The 18,309-nt window shown below is 47.0% G+C and overlaps 1 protein-coding gene across 3 annotated transcripts in view; it reads left to right on the forward strand.

Moving 5' to 3' along the window:
* Positions 1-18,309, forward strand: part of LOC119163266 (voltage-dependent calcium channel subunit alpha-2/delta-3) — a 260,632-nt gene that overhangs the window by 125,817 nt on the left and 116,506 nt on the right. For all 3 annotated transcript variants that reach the window (XM_075873794.1, XM_037415226.2, XM_075873795.1), the window contains exons 9-13: positions 623-697; positions 3,287-3,376; positions 3,688-3,801; positions 4,208-4,286; positions 13,600-13,649. In XM_075873794.1, the coding sequence (XP_075729909.1) occupies positions 623-697; positions 3,287-3,376; positions 3,688-3,801; positions 4,208-4,286; positions 13,600-13,649 (408 nt within the window). The remainder of the gene's footprint in view (positions 1-622; positions 698-3,286; positions 3,377-3,687; positions 3,802-4,207; positions 4,287-13,599; positions 13,650-18,309) is intronic.

The raw sequence follows: 18,309 nt of genomic DNA on the forward strand, positions 1-18,309 counted from the left end.
CAGCAAGAGCCTAAACTTTGCATGGTGGCTGACTTATGTGACAAACAGACAGACAGGTCAAAATTTCTATGTTCTTTTCTCGTAAGTTACATGCCAACGCATAGATAAACATATGTTACTCTATGGCCAAAGCGTGGAGAGAGCTTACTTCGCTCCATCGTGAACTCGTTCGCGGCGTATTTTTTTTTTTGTCCGCGCGAACTGATTAAGTGTGAGGCCCACGGAACGGTTTTATGCTCTCCCAAGTACACTAAGTCGTTAACAACTTTTTCTAAACAGTGTATCCCTGGAGAGAGAAAAAACTACTTCTAGTAGTTCTTTTTTCCTGTCGTATCGATTTCTTCGTTGCGGATACGCAAGCGCACAAGCGTACGCCAGATGGAACCCGCAAACACGTCCGCACGGTTCACGAAACGACGCTTTTCTCCCGGAGACCCATAAAATTACTCGCTGGCGTGACTACTGCTAATCGTGTACGAATGCCCGGTCATATTATCTCTTCCCTGCTTCCCTGTCGTTTCTGTGCTCCTCCACGCCGTAAATACACCCCAACCCTTTCCTTTAGGACTACCACTAACGATCGTTTTGTCTCCCTTTTTCTCTCTCTCCGGCGGGGCTGCAGTTCTCCAACGTGATCGAACCCGTTGTGACTTGCTTCCATTACAACTTGGTCCAGGCCAACGCCAGGAACATCAGGGTACGTATCTTTTTTTGTTTTTTTTTTTTTGTTCGTTTCTTCTATCTCGTTCATCGACTGGCCAACCACGGGTCCCTCAGCGGTGGCCGAATTTGTCATCCTCTCGCAACGTGACCGTCCTTAGAGCAGGGCCCATTATATATATATATATATATATATATATATATATATATATATATATATATATATATATATATATATATATATGTGTGTGTGTGTGTGTGTGTGTGTGTGTGTGTTCAAGTATGCTATAGGATGAAGTACTATACTACCCTGTATGGCTTATCACACCCTCTATCGTAGGAATGGAATTGGAATTGGGAAATTCGCATTACCTCGTGTCGTCTCAGAGTACCTGAGTTTTGTCTCCTGTCCACTTCAGGTCGCTGTAACGTACAGGGTCGGCAATGATGTCACTAGTCTCGTTAATTAGGGAGCCAATGAGCCGGCTGATTCCAAGGGCGGACGTGTCGACCTCCCGAAACGCACCACGAATTTTTTAGAGCGCCAGTGCACGCCGGCTGTGGTTCAAAGAACGACGCAGAGCAGAGAGTTGATAGCAAAAACTGAAATATATTCTCAAATAAGGCAAAGCGATCAACACACAAACATGCACACTCGGCAGTTGTCAAATACAGTACGACACTACTCTCAAGATACTCCAGTAAATTCAAAACAACTGGCTACACAGCAAAAGATGTATTCAGTACAATGAGCACAAACGAAAACACGTGCTGCAATGCACTCTCATGCATCAACTAACCAAGACACTTATAGACTAAGCTGTTCGTCAAACGTATTCAGTCCAAAGTTCTCGGAACGAAGCTTGAATGCTCCTCTTCAAAAAAAAAAACACTCTCTGAATGTCTAGCGCCAGTTGTCGTACCGCTGCGTGCGAGGTTTCTCTTCCAGGAAACTCTCGCGTCGTCAAATGTGCGCACTTCAGTAACAAAACTTCTTCGCCGGTAACGCGTCGGCCACTCACGCTCTGCGACTGCCGAACACGTCTTCGCCCACTGGCGGTAAACACAGACTATTCTCCTGCTTGTAAGGCAAGCCTTCACCTTCAGGTGGAAAACCTCTTCATCCCCTCCTGTGAATCCCCCAGCTGCCGGCTTATATGTACTAGCCGCTGGGTTCTCTAAATTTCTAGGCATTTCGTCGGCGCGCCGCGCAGCCAAAACTGTGGAAACGGGGGGACCTTCCTTTAACTATCCGCGACCCATGACGCAATCATGGTTTCACTAATTCCTTTCTTCTCGATGTTTCTGGAGTTCGCTGGGTGTTAGAGCCCCGCCGCGGTGGTCTAGTGGCTAAGGTAATCGGCTGCTGACCCGCAGGGCGCGGGTTCGAATCACGACTGCGGCGGCTGCATTTCCGATGGAGGCGGAAATGTTGTAGGCCCGTGTGCTCAGATTTGGGTGCACGTTAAAGAACCCCAGGTGGTCGAAATTTCCGGAGCCCTCCACTACGGCGTCTCTCACAATCATATGGTGGTTTTGGGACGTTAAACCCCACATATCAATCAATCGATCGCTGGGTGTTAGATCCGAGGTTGGTCTATATAGCTACGGTGCTTTAGAGGGGGTGAGGCAAGGTGCGTGAGGCGTCTTTTGATTCTTGTTTCTTCTTTACGCCGACTTATGTCGCGTCTGCTTGGCACCTCGATTTCACGTGGCAGTTAGAATTCGGAGGCGTGCGCTTTGTTGAGCGCTCGTTTGTGACAAATGCCTAGGGAAGATGGCTCACTAGTATTCGAAAAGTTAGAGCAACTGTTTGCTCGATGTGAACTTAGGAAAACGGTTCTTAATTTCGTTTGTCGCCATTCATCATTAGGCTCCAGATAAGACACATTTCCTTTTTGAAGTCAAAATGTTGTTTTACTTGTATTCACTATTGATGAAGAGCTTCATCTAAAATAGCGGTGGACATTGTACTATGATGCGCGCTATGAAATACGCTCTTATAAGATACAATCAAAATGAAAAGCGTTAATTACGTCCCTAATGAGGCTTTTTGTGTGCACTATGACGCGTATCTCGCCCTGCTCTGGAATTTAATATGTGCTAACCGTGAGAAAAACGCAACCAACTCAATCACGATGACATTAACTTACAGGCGTTGTGCATCGCCCTATAGTCCACAATTTTTGATCATTCATGAGAAGCAGTGCAAAGAAACTTGTAAATAATTTACTTGGCGACCTCCAACCAAAGTATTCTGGTTACGAAACATTACCAGAAACTGTTTTCATTCGACTGCGTCAGGGTACGCCTCCTGTGCATCGGAAGCCACACGTTAAGCACCCATTGCAACGTCGCAGTATGGGAACCGTGGTTGAAATGCCGGTCTTACAGTTATCCTTCACTTTGTCCGATGCCCCATCGATATCACTATGGCAGCCGATTGCGACACTCAGCACCCATTGCTCGTTTGGTTAACGTTTTCATACACACGCACAATATACCAATGAGGGAAATGTGAAGAATTTCCAATTTTCACGAGATTGAGTAAATACACTTCTGCAAGATCACTGCACCCATGGTCCTCATCGTCAGCGCTGTCAATATTGCCGACTTGCTTTTGCAGGAATTCAAGGAAAATCTCAGCAAACTAGAAACGCAAAACATCGCAAACTTCACCGCAGCCCTCAAGCAGGCATTCGAGATGCTGCAACACGTAAGTAGAAAGATGAACTTCTCTCTCTCTCTCTCTCTCTCTCTCTCTCTCTCTCTCTCTCTCTCTCTCTCTCGCCTTTTTGGCCCATTTTTATTCACTGAACGCATGCGTCAATAGATGTTGCAGTACATAGTAGGCACCTTGGCACTATACGAACTGGAATTGACTGTCACCACAGCGGAGCGCTAAAAATGTTAAATACAGGGAACATCCACCCTCTGAGTTCTACGATCACTAATTTGCACCCGGCGACTCTTCCTCTTTCGCTCTCTGTTGATGTACATACTCTGTGTCGGTTGTGTTTCGCACAGTACAACAAGTCTCGGCTTGGCAGTCAGTGCAACCAAGCCATCATGCTCGTCACGGATGGCGCCCCCTACACCTACGAGGAGATCTTCAGGCACTACAACTGGCCAAACATCCCGGTGAGTCGGACGTCCCTGTATACTCTTTACACTTGGTACGTGGATTTTCCGTTCGATGGCCAGACTCCAATAGTTCAAGGTCATAGAGCAAACTCTGTACCACTTTGGCAATAACAAAGGGTGCCCCTTGAACTTTCGAATGCAATGGTACTCTTCTCATTCACTCTTTTTTGTCCTTTTTTCTCCGTCTTGATTGCTGTGTACCTGATTTTGGGTGTTCGCTACAGCGTTATTCTATTATTGTTTTCTAATTGTATTATTAATTGCTTACATGTCCCCGTACCCGTTGACCCTGATTGGTAATACACACTCGGTGGCTCTCTCTCTCTCTCTCTCTCTCTCTCTCTCTCTCTCTCTCTCTCTCTCTCTCTCTCTCTCTCTCTCTCTCTCTCTCTCTTTTACTCAGGTGCGCGTGTTCACCTATCTCATCGGTCGAGAGGTGACCGACACCAGGGAAGTCAATTGGATGGCCTGCGCCAACAGAGGTACGCTTGGCTTCGAATTTCTACATCGGCATGTTTTATTAACTTAATTTTCATCTTTTCCTTTTCTTTTTTTTTTTGCGGGTAACGCTGTTCACCGATCAATCGCTGTTCTTGCGTTGGCGCTGTTGCCCATCTTAAGACGTTTGTGGTTAATTTACGGACATCGGTTTGGAAGTGCTAACTGAGGTAAAAAAAGTGGTTTATTAAAAGGTTTTAGGGAGGTAAACGGTGAACGGAGCCTCCTATAAAAAAAACCTACCGTAAACGATACTAGTTCTTTAAAACACTTTTCTCTTAGTTTCCTTGAGTGATTCGTGTTCTGTGAGAATATTGAAGCGCTGTGTGTTACGTCGTGTCTATGTTGTTTTGTTTGTACACGCCACTGAAGTGATTTTGTTACACCAGACAGTTGTACTCACCTGAAGTGTTGTTACCAGTTTGCAATAAACTTCCCTGTCTTCATCGGACAGAGCGCGGGAAACATCGATGATGAATTCCCGCTCTAATGCCTAGTTCACACTGAAACATCCGCTTTCTACAGCGACCGAAATTCCCCTGCCGCCGAAACGCAGCGTCGTTCGCACTGGACGCGCCCCGCGCCGCCCAATATGCCATCTACTACAGGGCGAACGCGGAATGGATGCGCTGTCACCCTGTTGTTGTCGCGGCTCGCAAACGCCACTATGCTATCCGGTGGCGTATACTTCGATGATTCTCGTACGCAAGAAAAGACAGTACTGCTTACTTTGCTGGCCAGTGGCTGTCTTGTAATGCACGAAGAGCAGAAAAACCACCGACGCCAGTGGCGTTGGTGGGTTCGTTTTGCTCTGCAAGACCGCAACAAGCTCGGTCACGCCAACAGCAAGCTCGGTCACCTCTTTCACGAAATACGGACGCGAAGTAGGCACAGAGTAGGTTAAACTCCCATTGGTTTCAACATTCAGTTACGTGCACTGCGACACAACAGGTGAATATGGCTTGGCCGCCAATTTTCAAAATTCCTTGACTAGCGCTCCTATTGGTCCGCGGTGACCGATTCGGCGGCAGACGCCGCAAAAATAGGTCCGAGAGCGATCGGCGCGGAGAGGGCCCTTTCGGCGGATCTCGCCGCCGCCGAACCGGATTCCGAGCACTTTAGGCGGCCGGAATGCTCAGTGTGAACGCGGCCTTACACCGATAGCGGACCGCCTTGCCTCTACCATCCCTCGCACCCAGCGCGGCCTCTCATTGGTCGCCTGCTCCCACCGCCTTATCAACACCGGCACGTTCCTTTAGCCGAGTTGCGTAACAGCAACGGCAAAGGGTCGACTAACCCACAACTTCGGTGTTAAAACACCGCGTGTTTTGCAGATGTGGGCCGAGTAAGGTGAAATGCTTTCATACATCGTATGTAAAGCTTTTAGACTCTTAGAACGAAAGAGGCAAGATTTATTGTTCGAGCGTTCGTTTCTGCTGTTACACGCAACTCCAATGGAACCGACAGGCAATGACGCTAAGGAGGGTACAGGGGTCGGTACTGGATAAGGAAGGTGCAAATTGTAGTTTCGGTCCCTCTTCACGGCAACTTGATTCGTCATCCCCTTGAATTCATTTCCGATTATGTCATAACTACATTCATTTCCAATTATGTCATAATTACCGCCTTGTGGTTAAAAACATGCAAGTAATGTATGTTATACTTACCTTATAGTTTTATTGTCTGCTGGTTTTCATTAGTTTTAACGCGACAGCGTTAAGGAGCTCGTTTCGTAGAAATTCCGGTGTCGGCGTCGGCGTAGTTGGTTGTGAGCGAAAAATCATCATCTTATGCGTGACAAAAAGTGAAGACGATGCAAATAAAACTAATAAATTGGAGCAGAGTGGGGACCAAACCAGGTTTGTTTTGGTCCAAGTGGGGATCAAATTCGGGTCGTTTGCGTGACAAGTGGATGTTCTACCGGAAGGCCGCGCCTCTGTTTGTGAGAACAGCGAAGAAAACTTCCTCTGTTTCGAAATGCAGTGAAAGTAGCTTTCATGCTTCACAAACACACGAGTCCTAAATACATGCTTCACAATGCACCACGAAATATTGCAGTAATAATGCGTTGTACAAGCGTTCATTGCCAAACGACGTCAGAGTAATTGATTATCATAATGGCACCGTTGTTGAAAGCCGGTACCCCACTACAATAGACACACACGCTACTGAGCCTATTACCTTAATGCCACGTAGTGGGTGCATAGCAAATTCGAAAAGGTTTCATGCATTAAGTGCTTGGAGTGCGCACTATAGGAACAGGATGTCGCTATTTCGTTCAACTCCTAAAGGCGAAGGTTTATGGTTTCCTAATTTTTTTAGGACAGTCAGGTCATGTGAAGTCTTTGAACTAGGAAACTTTTTTTTTAGCTGCTTCTCTCAAGAAGACAGGTTGCCTTGCTGAATCGTCGATGCTATAGTGGCGCTCCCAACCCCTCGACCTCTCATCACTTTAAGCCTCCACATGTCCCTCACTTTCGTCAATGTTTGCCATTTTTTCATTTCACCATTTCATGAACCGTAACAAAACGAAACAAAACCGCCATTCATTTAAACCGTAACTGGTGTCATTAAAGCACGCTTCTGTAAAGAAAATTTGATGCAAATATATTATCAAGATATGCGATTTCGTGAGTTAATGCTAGTTGCCATATGAGCTTGCTAAATTATCTGAAAACCAAAGGATAACTCGGTCAGGTAATCGCGCTCATGATTACCGCATACCTACTGAAATTTCGGTTTATTGTTTTTCATCACATTTGGAATCATTTTCGTATTCGGGATCATTGTTACGAACTGTTTAAACAAAAAAAATGGCTCACTGCTAAGTACAGCCCCAAACATTGTATTGTACCTGTTACGGTAGGCTGTCATTTAAGCACCCGTATTTTACTACAATACGATGCCAGTAAAAAAGAGCTCTTGCAGCGATTTCACGTTTGCTCGGGCTGACGTTAGCATAGCGAAATATTTGTAGCCTATTAGAGATATATTCGTATTGAGAATTGCAGATTCGATATTTGACTTTTTTTGTAATTTGCACACATCGGCGTGCGCGCGGGGGCATCGGGGGGCCGCTCCCCTTTCCCTAATTACCGAAAGGGTGGTGCCACGTATTCTACATACCTTTACTCATTAGGACCTTGCACGCCATTTATTAACGCGCAGAGTCACGGCTACACATGCCATTTTGGCGATAATGACGACCAAGTACCGACACCGTATTACGAAAACTGTTAACTTTCAATCTTTACTCCCCGAACGCTGAGGGCCAACGGCTGGCGTTCCTTCGAAAGACGTCATCACTTCTTTTTTCGTTTTTTTTTTCGTCAATTTTCGTTCATTTTCTGTCCTTTTTCTTCAGGCTCGACCACAATGGGAGAGTAAAAAGCCGTGTGGAGGGGGAGGGGGGTGCGTTGTTATGAAGAGAACTATGTTTGACTCTTTTCGGAAAGCCCTGACTGGCCAAGCGTATTACTCTCCCCCTGCAACACTCTCTGACCATTATCCGAAAACGCTGCCGATCGGCAGTCGATGCTCCCGAGAACATGCAAGCCAAGTATAGTAGCGCGGGACGCCGCCAGGAATTCACGACAAATTCTCAAAGTCGGCTAAAAACTAATCTCTCTTCCCTCGACAAATGGCGATACAGGCTCGAAACTCACTCGTCACAGCCACTGTGTATCGTCCATTGGCTGATTTGAGCATAATGCATTCGGTAGTTACTGGGGCCGCCGCGGGAGGCCGCGACGTGACCACGCGTGCGTGTGCAATCGCACTGAAAAGCTGCCAATCCGAAGAGAAAGAGAGAGGCTTAAGGTCACAAGACGCGCGTGACGTATTTTCTTTCCCCGTGCCATCTCTCCCAGCTTAGCTTCCAGCGCTTTCTTCAGTACGAAAGAGTGAATGCAATTACAGCGTGTGCCAAATTTTCGCAACACCTCTCGTGCTGAACGGGTTCTGAATTTCTTTTAGGGTCGAATCTGCTTAAGGCGTGGCCGGAGCAACCCGTCGTAATCGTATGTAGTCAGTCACCTCTCGTTAGTTCTTGAACCTGCCGTAGGTGGTGGTACTTGTACATATAACGAAATGCATATACGCTGAAAAATGTAAATGGTACGATACTAGCGGACGTTACTTGTAGTATGATAAATAATAAATATCACAGCATATGGATGGAGTGAATGATGAGGAATGGGGCGAAGCGTCCATCAGTCCGTCCGCGCTTCCGTCCGTTCGTTCTTGCCTCCGTCCATCCTTGCATCCGTCCGTCCACCCATGGGTCCATCCGTTCATTCGTACAAGCGCCCATCCATCCATCCATCAATACGTGTTCTCGTTCGTCCATCTGTGCATCCATCCGTCCGTCCGTGCGTCCCTGCGTGCGTCCCTGCGTTCGTCCATGCGTTCGTCCATCTGTGCATCCATTCGTCCGTCCTCTCGTGCATTCGTCCATGCCTCCGTCCGTCCGTCCTCTCGTGTGTCTGTTCCTGCGTCCGTCCCTGCGTTCGTTCATGCGTCCGCCCGTCCGTCCGTCCTCTCGTGCGTCCATCCCTGCATCCGTCCCTGCGTTCGTCCATGCGTCTGTCCATCCGTCCGTCAAACAGACAGACATACGACGGACGCACGCGGTAAGCAAATGATTCCCGGTTTGCCGATAAAACCCTCCGAAGCTTCGCTCTACTCATCATCATTGACTCCGTAGATATGCTGTGATTTTTTTAGCAGCTGTGAATTCGTGAGGCACTAAGCTCTGTTAGTGAATCCATCTCATGACAATCTGGATAAGTGTTTCTGGGCCCATTTAAAGACGCACGTTGACTTTCTCGTCGGTCTCACAACTCTCCTAAGAGACTCAATGACTCCGCGAAAAAAGTTGAAGTGCTTTGTTAAAAAACTCACCCACTCTCCAAGCCATGCTTCTCCGAAAAGGGTTGAAGTATTCTTGTTTTTTTTTTCATGGAACAAGATGTGGTGAACATTGGTGGTCACCCCCGAACGGATAACCTTACGACACCTATGTTCATGCGCGTCTTTTCAGGACACGTGTGCTTGGTTTCTTTCGTTCCACGTGCCGTAACAGAAACTACCCACGCTCTAATTCTTCTCCATGGTCTTTTCCATAAGTTCGTACCATACCGATCCCGCGATATAATGAGCCGGAATGTAAAAATTTACCTTTTGACCTTCTGTCGAGATTTTTCTCGAGATGTAGAGGGAAATCGAATCTCGGATTAGTTCGAGAGTGTCTGGCATATGCAAGCTGCCTTTTTCCAGGCTTAGATAATACGATTCTTGTCGTAATGCCTTTTAAGCTGGGCAGATGAGATTGCTCGGAGCGCGCGAGTTGGTACGCCGTTACGAAAGACTGAAAAGAAAATAATCATTGCGTGGAACCCGATACATAATAACGGGGAGACGGGGAGATTATTCTTTCCTGTATATGTTGGGGCGCGTGGGACATCGTGCCGAGTCATAGTTTATGCTCGTGTAGTTGCTGGAACGAAGAAGGAAAAAAAAGGCATATATTTTTTAAAGGGATTAGTAAGCTGCCAAGGAAAACAGAGACTGCCTCGACGTGGCTTTTCCTGCCTCTTGAAAATTAAGTAGCAGTATAATATATTTATAAGACGGAATGAAGGGACCAGGAACTAAGCATATATAAATAAGGCATAATGGAAGATAGGAAAGCAAGAAGAGGATTTTGGTTGCATAAGATGCTCAATTTGAGAGGATCAATGGCGCAGTGTTTTCCTCTGCGCAGGAAGTGAACTTTTATTCGCTGTCGAAACGCTTAAGCAAAGATTTATTTATTTATTTATTTATTTATTTATTTATTTATTTATTTATTTATTTATTTATTTATTTATTTATTTATTTACTTTATACGTAGCGAGCTGTGGAAATTGGGAGTGGCGCCAAACTAAGCAATTATGACATATAACCACCTCTATCGTTCCTATTCTTCCACAGGACACGGGTTCGATTCCCACTGTAGTCAGCGCATATAGTGAGACGTGAAGGGCTTGAGGCCTGTGGATAACGTAGATTAGGTGTGCGTAAAATAGCCCGTGGTTATCTAAGTTTCCGAAGCCTTAAACACCTCTCAGGAACGCAATTAGGCGCTGTGAGTCTTAGCTAAGCGTTCACATTCCGCTGCGAACAGCCTGCGTGTGCTATCGATTGACACATACGCGGTTTACGCGGAAGTGACGGTTGAGGGAACTTCAGTGCGCGTGCGCACAACGATTGCGGAAGAGGCGAAACGTACAACACATCTCTCTTCGTTTGAGATGTCGATAAACCATGCACTCTTAAAACGGTAGTGCTACTTACTAACAACATTCAGTGCCTAAGTAGTAATGCAGGTAGTAGACCACAGACAATAAATACCTCAGAAAGCTTCCAAAGTAGTAAGTGTATGTGGCCTAGCACCTGCAGTTTAGGTGTGTACTTAATGTTGTGACAGCACTTTACTACCTCAAAAGTCAGTAAGTAGCACTATTTTTTAATAGTGTAGTCTCTTATAAATACACTATAGGGAACTCTGGCGCTAGTGCCTGTGGTAGCTGCAAGGCACGGTACTTCAGCAAGCATGGGAATGATGGGTAGTATACAAATTTTCAACTGCATACGTCGACTGGCGGAACATGAAGGAGGCTTTTGTCCTGCAGTGGACGTAGTCAGACTGATGATGATGTTGATGATGATACAAATTGTCCAATATTCTTACTTTTGGCTCCGTTTGGCTTCACGTGGCTTTGAGGCGCTTCGTCACGAAACGAATATCAGCAGATGGGTATCAGTTGCACTTTACCACCTTGACCTTATTGTGCTCACTGATTCAGATCGGGCCATGAAACTCACGAAGATATGCTTTTTTATTAGGCAAGTAACCGTAAAATAGCAATGAACGAAGCCACAAGTGTATTCGAAGCCTGCAAGCGTGGATACTATAGGCAAGTTTATGTACTACCTATCATTCCCACGGTGGCGAAACAATCCTGGCACCAGAGTTTCCTCTAGTTAATTTTAGCAAACTCTATCAATTGAACGAAGCATGCAGGTGCCTCCACTTGTTTTCGCCGTAAATCGGCACCTGAGCTGACCCCCCCTCGACAAGACGCGCTCGTCAAAAGTACGTCTATGCAGTTCTCTGAGCCTTTTGGGACGCTACGTCAGTGCTAGACTTAGCGTCAGCGTACATAAGCCAATTAATACTTCAAATATCACCAATATGGAGCAGGCACAGGGTTCCACAACCTTCATGACGTCGACAATGTTTCCTCGTTGTGTTGAAGTCATTTATTTACACGATGCCCACGTTGCTGGACCAAATTGCAACTCCTACGACTTGAAGGGCACTGCAAGTTCAGGCCGAATAACTTAGGGAAGCTCCTTGCAACTTTTCGTAGAAGTTATGCATGGCATAACAACAGGACCTCTTTGTAACTGTAAATCTAGCTTTTCTGCGGTGAAGTTAGCCCAAGTAATGGCAGCTTGTCTCCTCTTAATATTGCGCGTTCAAGTGCAGTTTGCTTGCGCTATGACATGAAATACGTAGTCACACTAATCTTCATATAAGCACGCGTATTATACAAGCCAGGAATAGCAGAAATAGTATAAAGCCGAGCTAGCTCATAACTACACGTTCTAAAAAAACTACGCAGTTTTGTACAATTTTGTAGAAGTGAAGCTGAACGTCGTTATGTAGAATGCGCAGTTTTGTACAGTCACAAGAATGAGAGAGAGAATAAACGTTTATTAGTACTGTCAGTAACTACAGTGGGTGGGGCCCTTCGTCCAGAGCTACACTGGCTATAGCGGCTCACGGGGCCAAGTCCAGGGTTGCCAACTGGCTTCCCGAGGCATGATCCGAGAATCGCGCCTCTCACGACTAGTGTGGTAACGTGTGCGAATGTATGAGCGTCGAGTTCGCCGCAAGAGGGCGCGAGGGACAGCTGTATGTAATGCACCAGGGGCACTCATCTTGATATACAGAAAGGTATGTATGTTAGAAAGTCTGTGTAGGCTGGGGCACGTGTTCGTCTGACGACGGCGCCAGTTTCTCGATCGTGCACTGCTTTGTTTTGAGGGAGGTGGCGCCATGATGCGTCGTTCCAGCCGTCGAGCTTCGAGAATGTCAGCTCCACCGCTTGGTTGCTCGTCGTAGTCGAGGAATACGGTGTCGTCCACAGGCCGCCACGAGAGCGGCCAGTATCAGTCTCGGACTGGTCCTGAGAACCGCAATGAAGTTGTTCATATCGTACCATACTACGAATGCCGGCTAACAACCGCAAAGGAGCAAAATGGCGAGAGAAAAGAAAGGCACGAAAGTTTATCTGCGCAGTTCCAGGCCGTGGGCGAAACTATATATCCGTATAGGGCACGCGTGAGGGTCTACGTGAAATATAACTCTTAAGACATTTGATTAGTTCGTTATGCTGGTTAATTCATGGTTGACTCATGCATGGGCTACCTCTACAATAGATAAGCCATGCTTCAATCATCAGACGCGTTTGTTCCTTTTTGTGACCGTTGCTCGGTATGTACTTGCGTGATAAACAGGTCTCGCGATGAACGTCACCGTGCAGCATGCACTGCCCCCACCGTTCAATTTGAGAAGCATCCCTCGCCAACACCGAGCAGCGCTGGAGCGTATGCTCTAAATCGAGCGAATATCCACACTTATTGTAGCAGGCCGATATCTTACAGTCCGGATCAGGCTAATCTTATTCATGACGACCGGGTTAGAGTAGGTCCGCGTCTGCAGAAACCGTAATGTAACCGCCTGTGGCCTGTTTAGTCTTTACAATGCGGCAAGTGGAAGGCCTTGCGCCCTATAGGCAATACTTGCCCGCCGTGTCTTCTAGAATGACTAGACAGTTGCACCTCGTATTCACTTGAAACGCGATAGGTGACGGCATTATTTTGCCGAATATGCAGGGTGGTGAAGTGCGATTGCAGATTGTGAGCAGGGTCTGATTCAGATCAACCGGACTCTGAAACTGTTCAGTAGAAAAAAAAATTAAAAGAATATACAGTGCCAAAAACGGGACGGCAATAAGACACCTATACGGCAGTAACACGGCATTTTTTCCTCCTCCCGTGTTTAGTGCCGTCCTATTTAACTTCGTCTACTATGCAGCATCAACCTGCCCAATCAAGCACACCCTGAAACTGTTATCAGCTTGTGTCCCTCCAGGCTTGCTTCTTCTTGTGCTCTTTTTTATTTCGCACAGACTCTCAAAGTATTATTTCCTCCCCCTTCCCCCCTCTCTTTGTCTGTCTTTCCAGGTTACTATACTCACGTGACGACGCTAGCGGAAGTTCGAGAGCAAGTACTGGTGAGCTGCCATCGGCTTGCAAACATCTTTTAATGTTGTGTTTTCTTCAGCAGGGCTATTCTTGCCGGCAGTGTGACGCTCAAGTGACGTCACTTAAACCTAAAAGCATGTTCGTTTTGTATTGCGCCACGCTGTCTCCCGACTACGGCCGGCAATTCTGCCGCTGAAGTTTCACAATAATTCATCGCGTAAGTGTAATCTCGCTCAAAAAAACTACTTGTTCCTCTTTTGAGGCGCCCTGACCGACGCGATCCGACTCTCAATCCCTCTTGAAAGGCATTTGAATCTCGCCGGAGCCAAAATTTAGTTGTGTATTTGTTGTTGTGCCTGAATCTTCAAAAAAAAAAACTCGTAGCCGCGAGAATGTTTAGAAATGGCGCCGTATTAGCAGTAATAGCAGAGTTACACGCATTTGATATTAGAGTTTTAGTACTGCGGAATGGTGCTACGTACGCATCACGCAAGCACCTTGCGTTACGTGGCGTCGTTTGCCACTAATCGGCTTTTAGTACGCCGTAGTACCCGCGTACGTAACGAGCGTGAAGCGTGTTGCGTCATCTGCTAGAACAAAATAGAAGCACGTGTTGTTGACAGCCAATGTGAGCCAATCCAAGTGTTATAGCCAGATTATGGCCATTATTTAAGCCACAGAGCCGGTCGGTGCTTGCCTTCGATGCCGCCATTTTGCAAAACGAAGTCTCGCGCTGTCGCGAACTTGTTCGAGAGCGGCGCGATAACTTCATACGTACGCACGCACGCATCTCATGCGTGCGTACGTAGCGGCTGCGTACGTAATGCGATACGTGCGCGTTGCGGTCTGCGCATGCGCACTACGCAGAACGTGGCGTTCTTACGTACGCAACACCGCCACGTACGCAGCGTACGCTGTACTAAAACTCTCTATTCTAAGACAAAACGCTCGTCCATTCCGCTCTTTCCTTCGCTACGCTCCGTTCGCCGGATTGACTCTTCTCCTGGCTCCCCCTCACCGCGCGAGGAGGATAAGCAGCGAGAACGCGTAGCTGCGAGCGCCTTGCTCCCGCCCGGATTGCAGAAATTAGGTGGCTTTTCTCATCTTCTAACCACTACCACCACCACCAAGCAGGTTGTTTTTGTGGATGAACATGGTGAGGCATTGCGGTTACGTCACTGTCTACGCAGAAGATCTCAAAAGAGCCTGGAGAAGAAAAAGGGTTGCTTCCTGTAATGTGCGTCGTGCCTACGACTCGTCGTGCTGCGGTGTTTGGCATTCTGCATCGTATAGCGGCAATCTCAACTACATGAGAGCGTATACTTCAAATGGTAAAAAAAATTATCGGAGGTGGTTTAGGGCTCTTTTAACCACTTTTATAAATTCGTTTCGATGAACTTTATTGCGAATTAAGGGGCGCTTCTGGCTGTGTCTGATTACGCTGAATTTATATTGGACTTGTGACTGCTGCGACGGCACAGACCGAAACCCTTGGTTGCTCCATCAAACGAGAAAAAATGACTATCGATGTGCCGCGGCGTTGGCGTCCACGTGATTGATTCAAAATTTATAAATGCGTGATGACCTTGCACATTGCCATAAATGGAGTTGTAATCGTTGCGTCAGTATGGGAGGGGGGCTGAAGATAAGTACATTGACCGACAACAAGAAGCTGGCTTTTGACTTCGAGCTGTCTTAGGCCAATACCTAAGGCAGCCTGTGAGACTTTCTTTTTTTTTCATATTTAGCGTGTTATTTTTGTCAGTCTCTTGACACACGTAAGCCCCATACCTTACCGTACCTCTGAAAAAAAAAAAGTTGCGGATTTTGGCATCTCCATAATTCGGGTCTGCGCGAACACTTCGGAGGAATGCCGTCTTTTCGGGTTCGTAAACATAAGTGGACGAAGTGGTCCTCACCATCTGGGGGTGAACAGCTAAACCAGACGATCACAAAGCAATGCTTGTCACACCTCGTGGCCTGTGCCAGCTTTCGTTAGTACCTTAACGTTGAACAACGTGCCCCTTTACCATAGCTTTTATGCAAGAGTGCAATTCAAAAACAATAGAACGTGTTTGTGAATGTACTTAAACTAGGCGTTGGAAGATGTCGCAGCGAGCGTCCTCTAACTTGTTGTTACCATTATACTCGGCTAAAGCGCTTCAGCGTACCACAACACCAGACACGCTGAAAGCCTATGTTCCAAAGTAAAGATGAAAGTGAAGTAAAGACGTGAAGTTTGTCCACGTTAAACGTATTTAGAAAAATTTGTTAACGATTTAGAGAAATTGCTATTTACTATTTGAAAGAGTTGTTTACGATTTACAGTATTTGGACTCTACTATTGGAGAGCCAGAAGCCGTCCCGTGGGCATCTTTTTATTCTCCACAAAAAAGTGGCAGAGGGTCTGCCTAATTGTCTTGGCGCTCGGGAATAGCCTCTAACTGGCCTCAAATGGCGCGCATGAATTCAATCAATATAAAATCTCCTTTTTCGGTGTGTAAATAAAGTTCAGACAGAATACTGACCTTCACGCAAGGGTGTTTGATTGACACGCTACTTCTATATACCTAAATGTGTTCAAGTACGCATGATTTGCATCGAACGTTACCATTCGCGGATTTGCATTCGCATTCAACAATAACCACCGCGTCGCACGACAAGGCAACTCCAATTGCTGTAACATAGGTACAGTAAGGATGGCGCTCGGCTGCTGACGTGAAAGTCACGGGATCGATCCCCGCCGTGGTTGTCGCATTTCAACGGGGGCCCAAATTTTTAAGGCCTGTTGACTTAGCTTTAGTTACATGTTAAATAACCCCAGCTGGTCTAAACTTTGGGAGCCTCCACTATGACGTGCCTCTGATCACTTTTGTAGTATTTTATATAAGAGTAACTCCAAACGCTGATAGAAAAAACGATATACCATTTCTTCCTGCGGGCAACCATGACGGGATATGAAATCATCGCGCGGGGGGGGGGGGGTGCTTTGAATTTCCGTTTCTCTTGTGTGACTTATGAGACGGTGGTTGTCGAGCCATTTTAATCACCGCTTGCCAACGCTGACGTTTACGCTCGGCTTCCCGAGCCTTCCTCTGCTCCGCGGCGGTGGCGCTGTCGAAGCGACTAGCGCCGACGTTGACGTTGTTCATGGCGTTTCGCACACGTTGCACAAAGGCAATGGCGGAAGCACAGCGAACGCGCGCTTTTGCAGCCTCGCAGCTTCGAGATTCGCTTGCCGGCGTTGCCGTTTACGTTCAGCTTCACGAGCATCCATAGCGCCATTGCGAAGAACAGTGCAACGGGAGTGAGAGCGCGCCACATTACATACGAGCAGCGCACAGCTGTGGCGAACAGGGGAAGCAGAAGAGGAGAAACGAAGTGGCGGCAGCGCTCATGTAACCTCCTCCAACGCACCGCCTCTTACCTCCTCACACTCACGCGAGGAGAGGGAGAGTTGGCGCACGCGCAGTATAAGTGCGGACGCCACAGAACGGACACTGCCCCGAACATAAGATCATTTCGCATCTAAAGAAATATCTCGCCGGGTCGGAGTGGGAGATCCACTTACAAAGGCATTCTTCGTCACTACAGGAACGTCCGTCGCACTCAGAGCGCTCCACCGCCATCTTTCTCGCGAGAGGAGGCAGTAGCATTACGCCTGCTACAGACTAAAACATTTCCAAATCTAGTATCACTTCATAAATTCCGCAGTGCTATGCAGACCGTTGCCCCGGCTGTGGAAACTCGCCCACGACCTTCCATGTCTCGATCGAATGCACTGCGAACATCTTTCCTCTCTTACCTGCTTTCCTTCATCCTTTACGTAACGTAGAGCTGTGGGATGATGCTCTCCGCTATGGACCTCCCGAGGTCCTCAGTGCTCTGATACAGCTGGCCCGGCTCGTCGCTGGAGTCGTCCTAGGGACCCCGGACGAGGGGTTCCTCCCACGCCATCCTTCTCCATGCTTTTGAGAATAAAGACGTTTCTCTCTCTCTCTCGCCGGGTCTCTTATGCATTCACTTAAAGGAAAACTCTGGAGCATTTTCGGCCATATTGAGGTAATGCCGTTTTGAAATAGCATTAACAGTTCTGTAATACCTAGAATGGTTTACTTGTATATCTCCTCCTCTCTCTCTCTTCTCCCTCTTTCCCCTAGCCCCCTTGTAGAGTAGCAAACTGGACTTAGTCTAGTTAACCTCCCTACCTTTCTGATATTTTCTCTTCTCTCTTTTTGCCGAGAGACTCGTCAGTAGTTTTAAATAAGCAAAAACAATGAGTCGAAACTGAAACAGGCGGCTGCTCCGGACAGGGTTTACGATGACGTCACGGCACGCCACCTTGGCAGCCAGGATGTAAACATAGCGCACGTGCTGCTTCTATCTCGCAAAAAGCAAGTTGGCGTTATTATCCGACGCGGAATGAAGCTGTGCCAACTCGCCCGCAACTTATCATTAATAAGTTCAGCAATGATTGCAGCTGCTATCTGAGCGCGGAAGCCTTACTTTTTGTTTTGACCCACCGGCACTTGAAACATCTGACGTGCCCCGCATCATTGTACTCGTTGCTCAACATTGTGCATGATTAGCGTAACAGCCGATGTCAGTGAAGACTAGCACGATATGCAGCTGACAAAATTGAATTGTGCTCGCTTCATCGTCATCTTGAAGAAAGCACGCGTTGCATCC

This window comes from Rhipicephalus microplus, chromosome 9, assembly GCF_043290135.1.
Source record: "Rhipicephalus microplus isolate Deutch F79 chromosome 9, USDA_Rmic, whole genome shotgun sequence".
Classification (NCBI taxonomy): domain Eukaryota; kingdom Metazoa; phylum Arthropoda; class Arachnida; order Ixodida; family Ixodidae; genus Rhipicephalus; species Rhipicephalus microplus.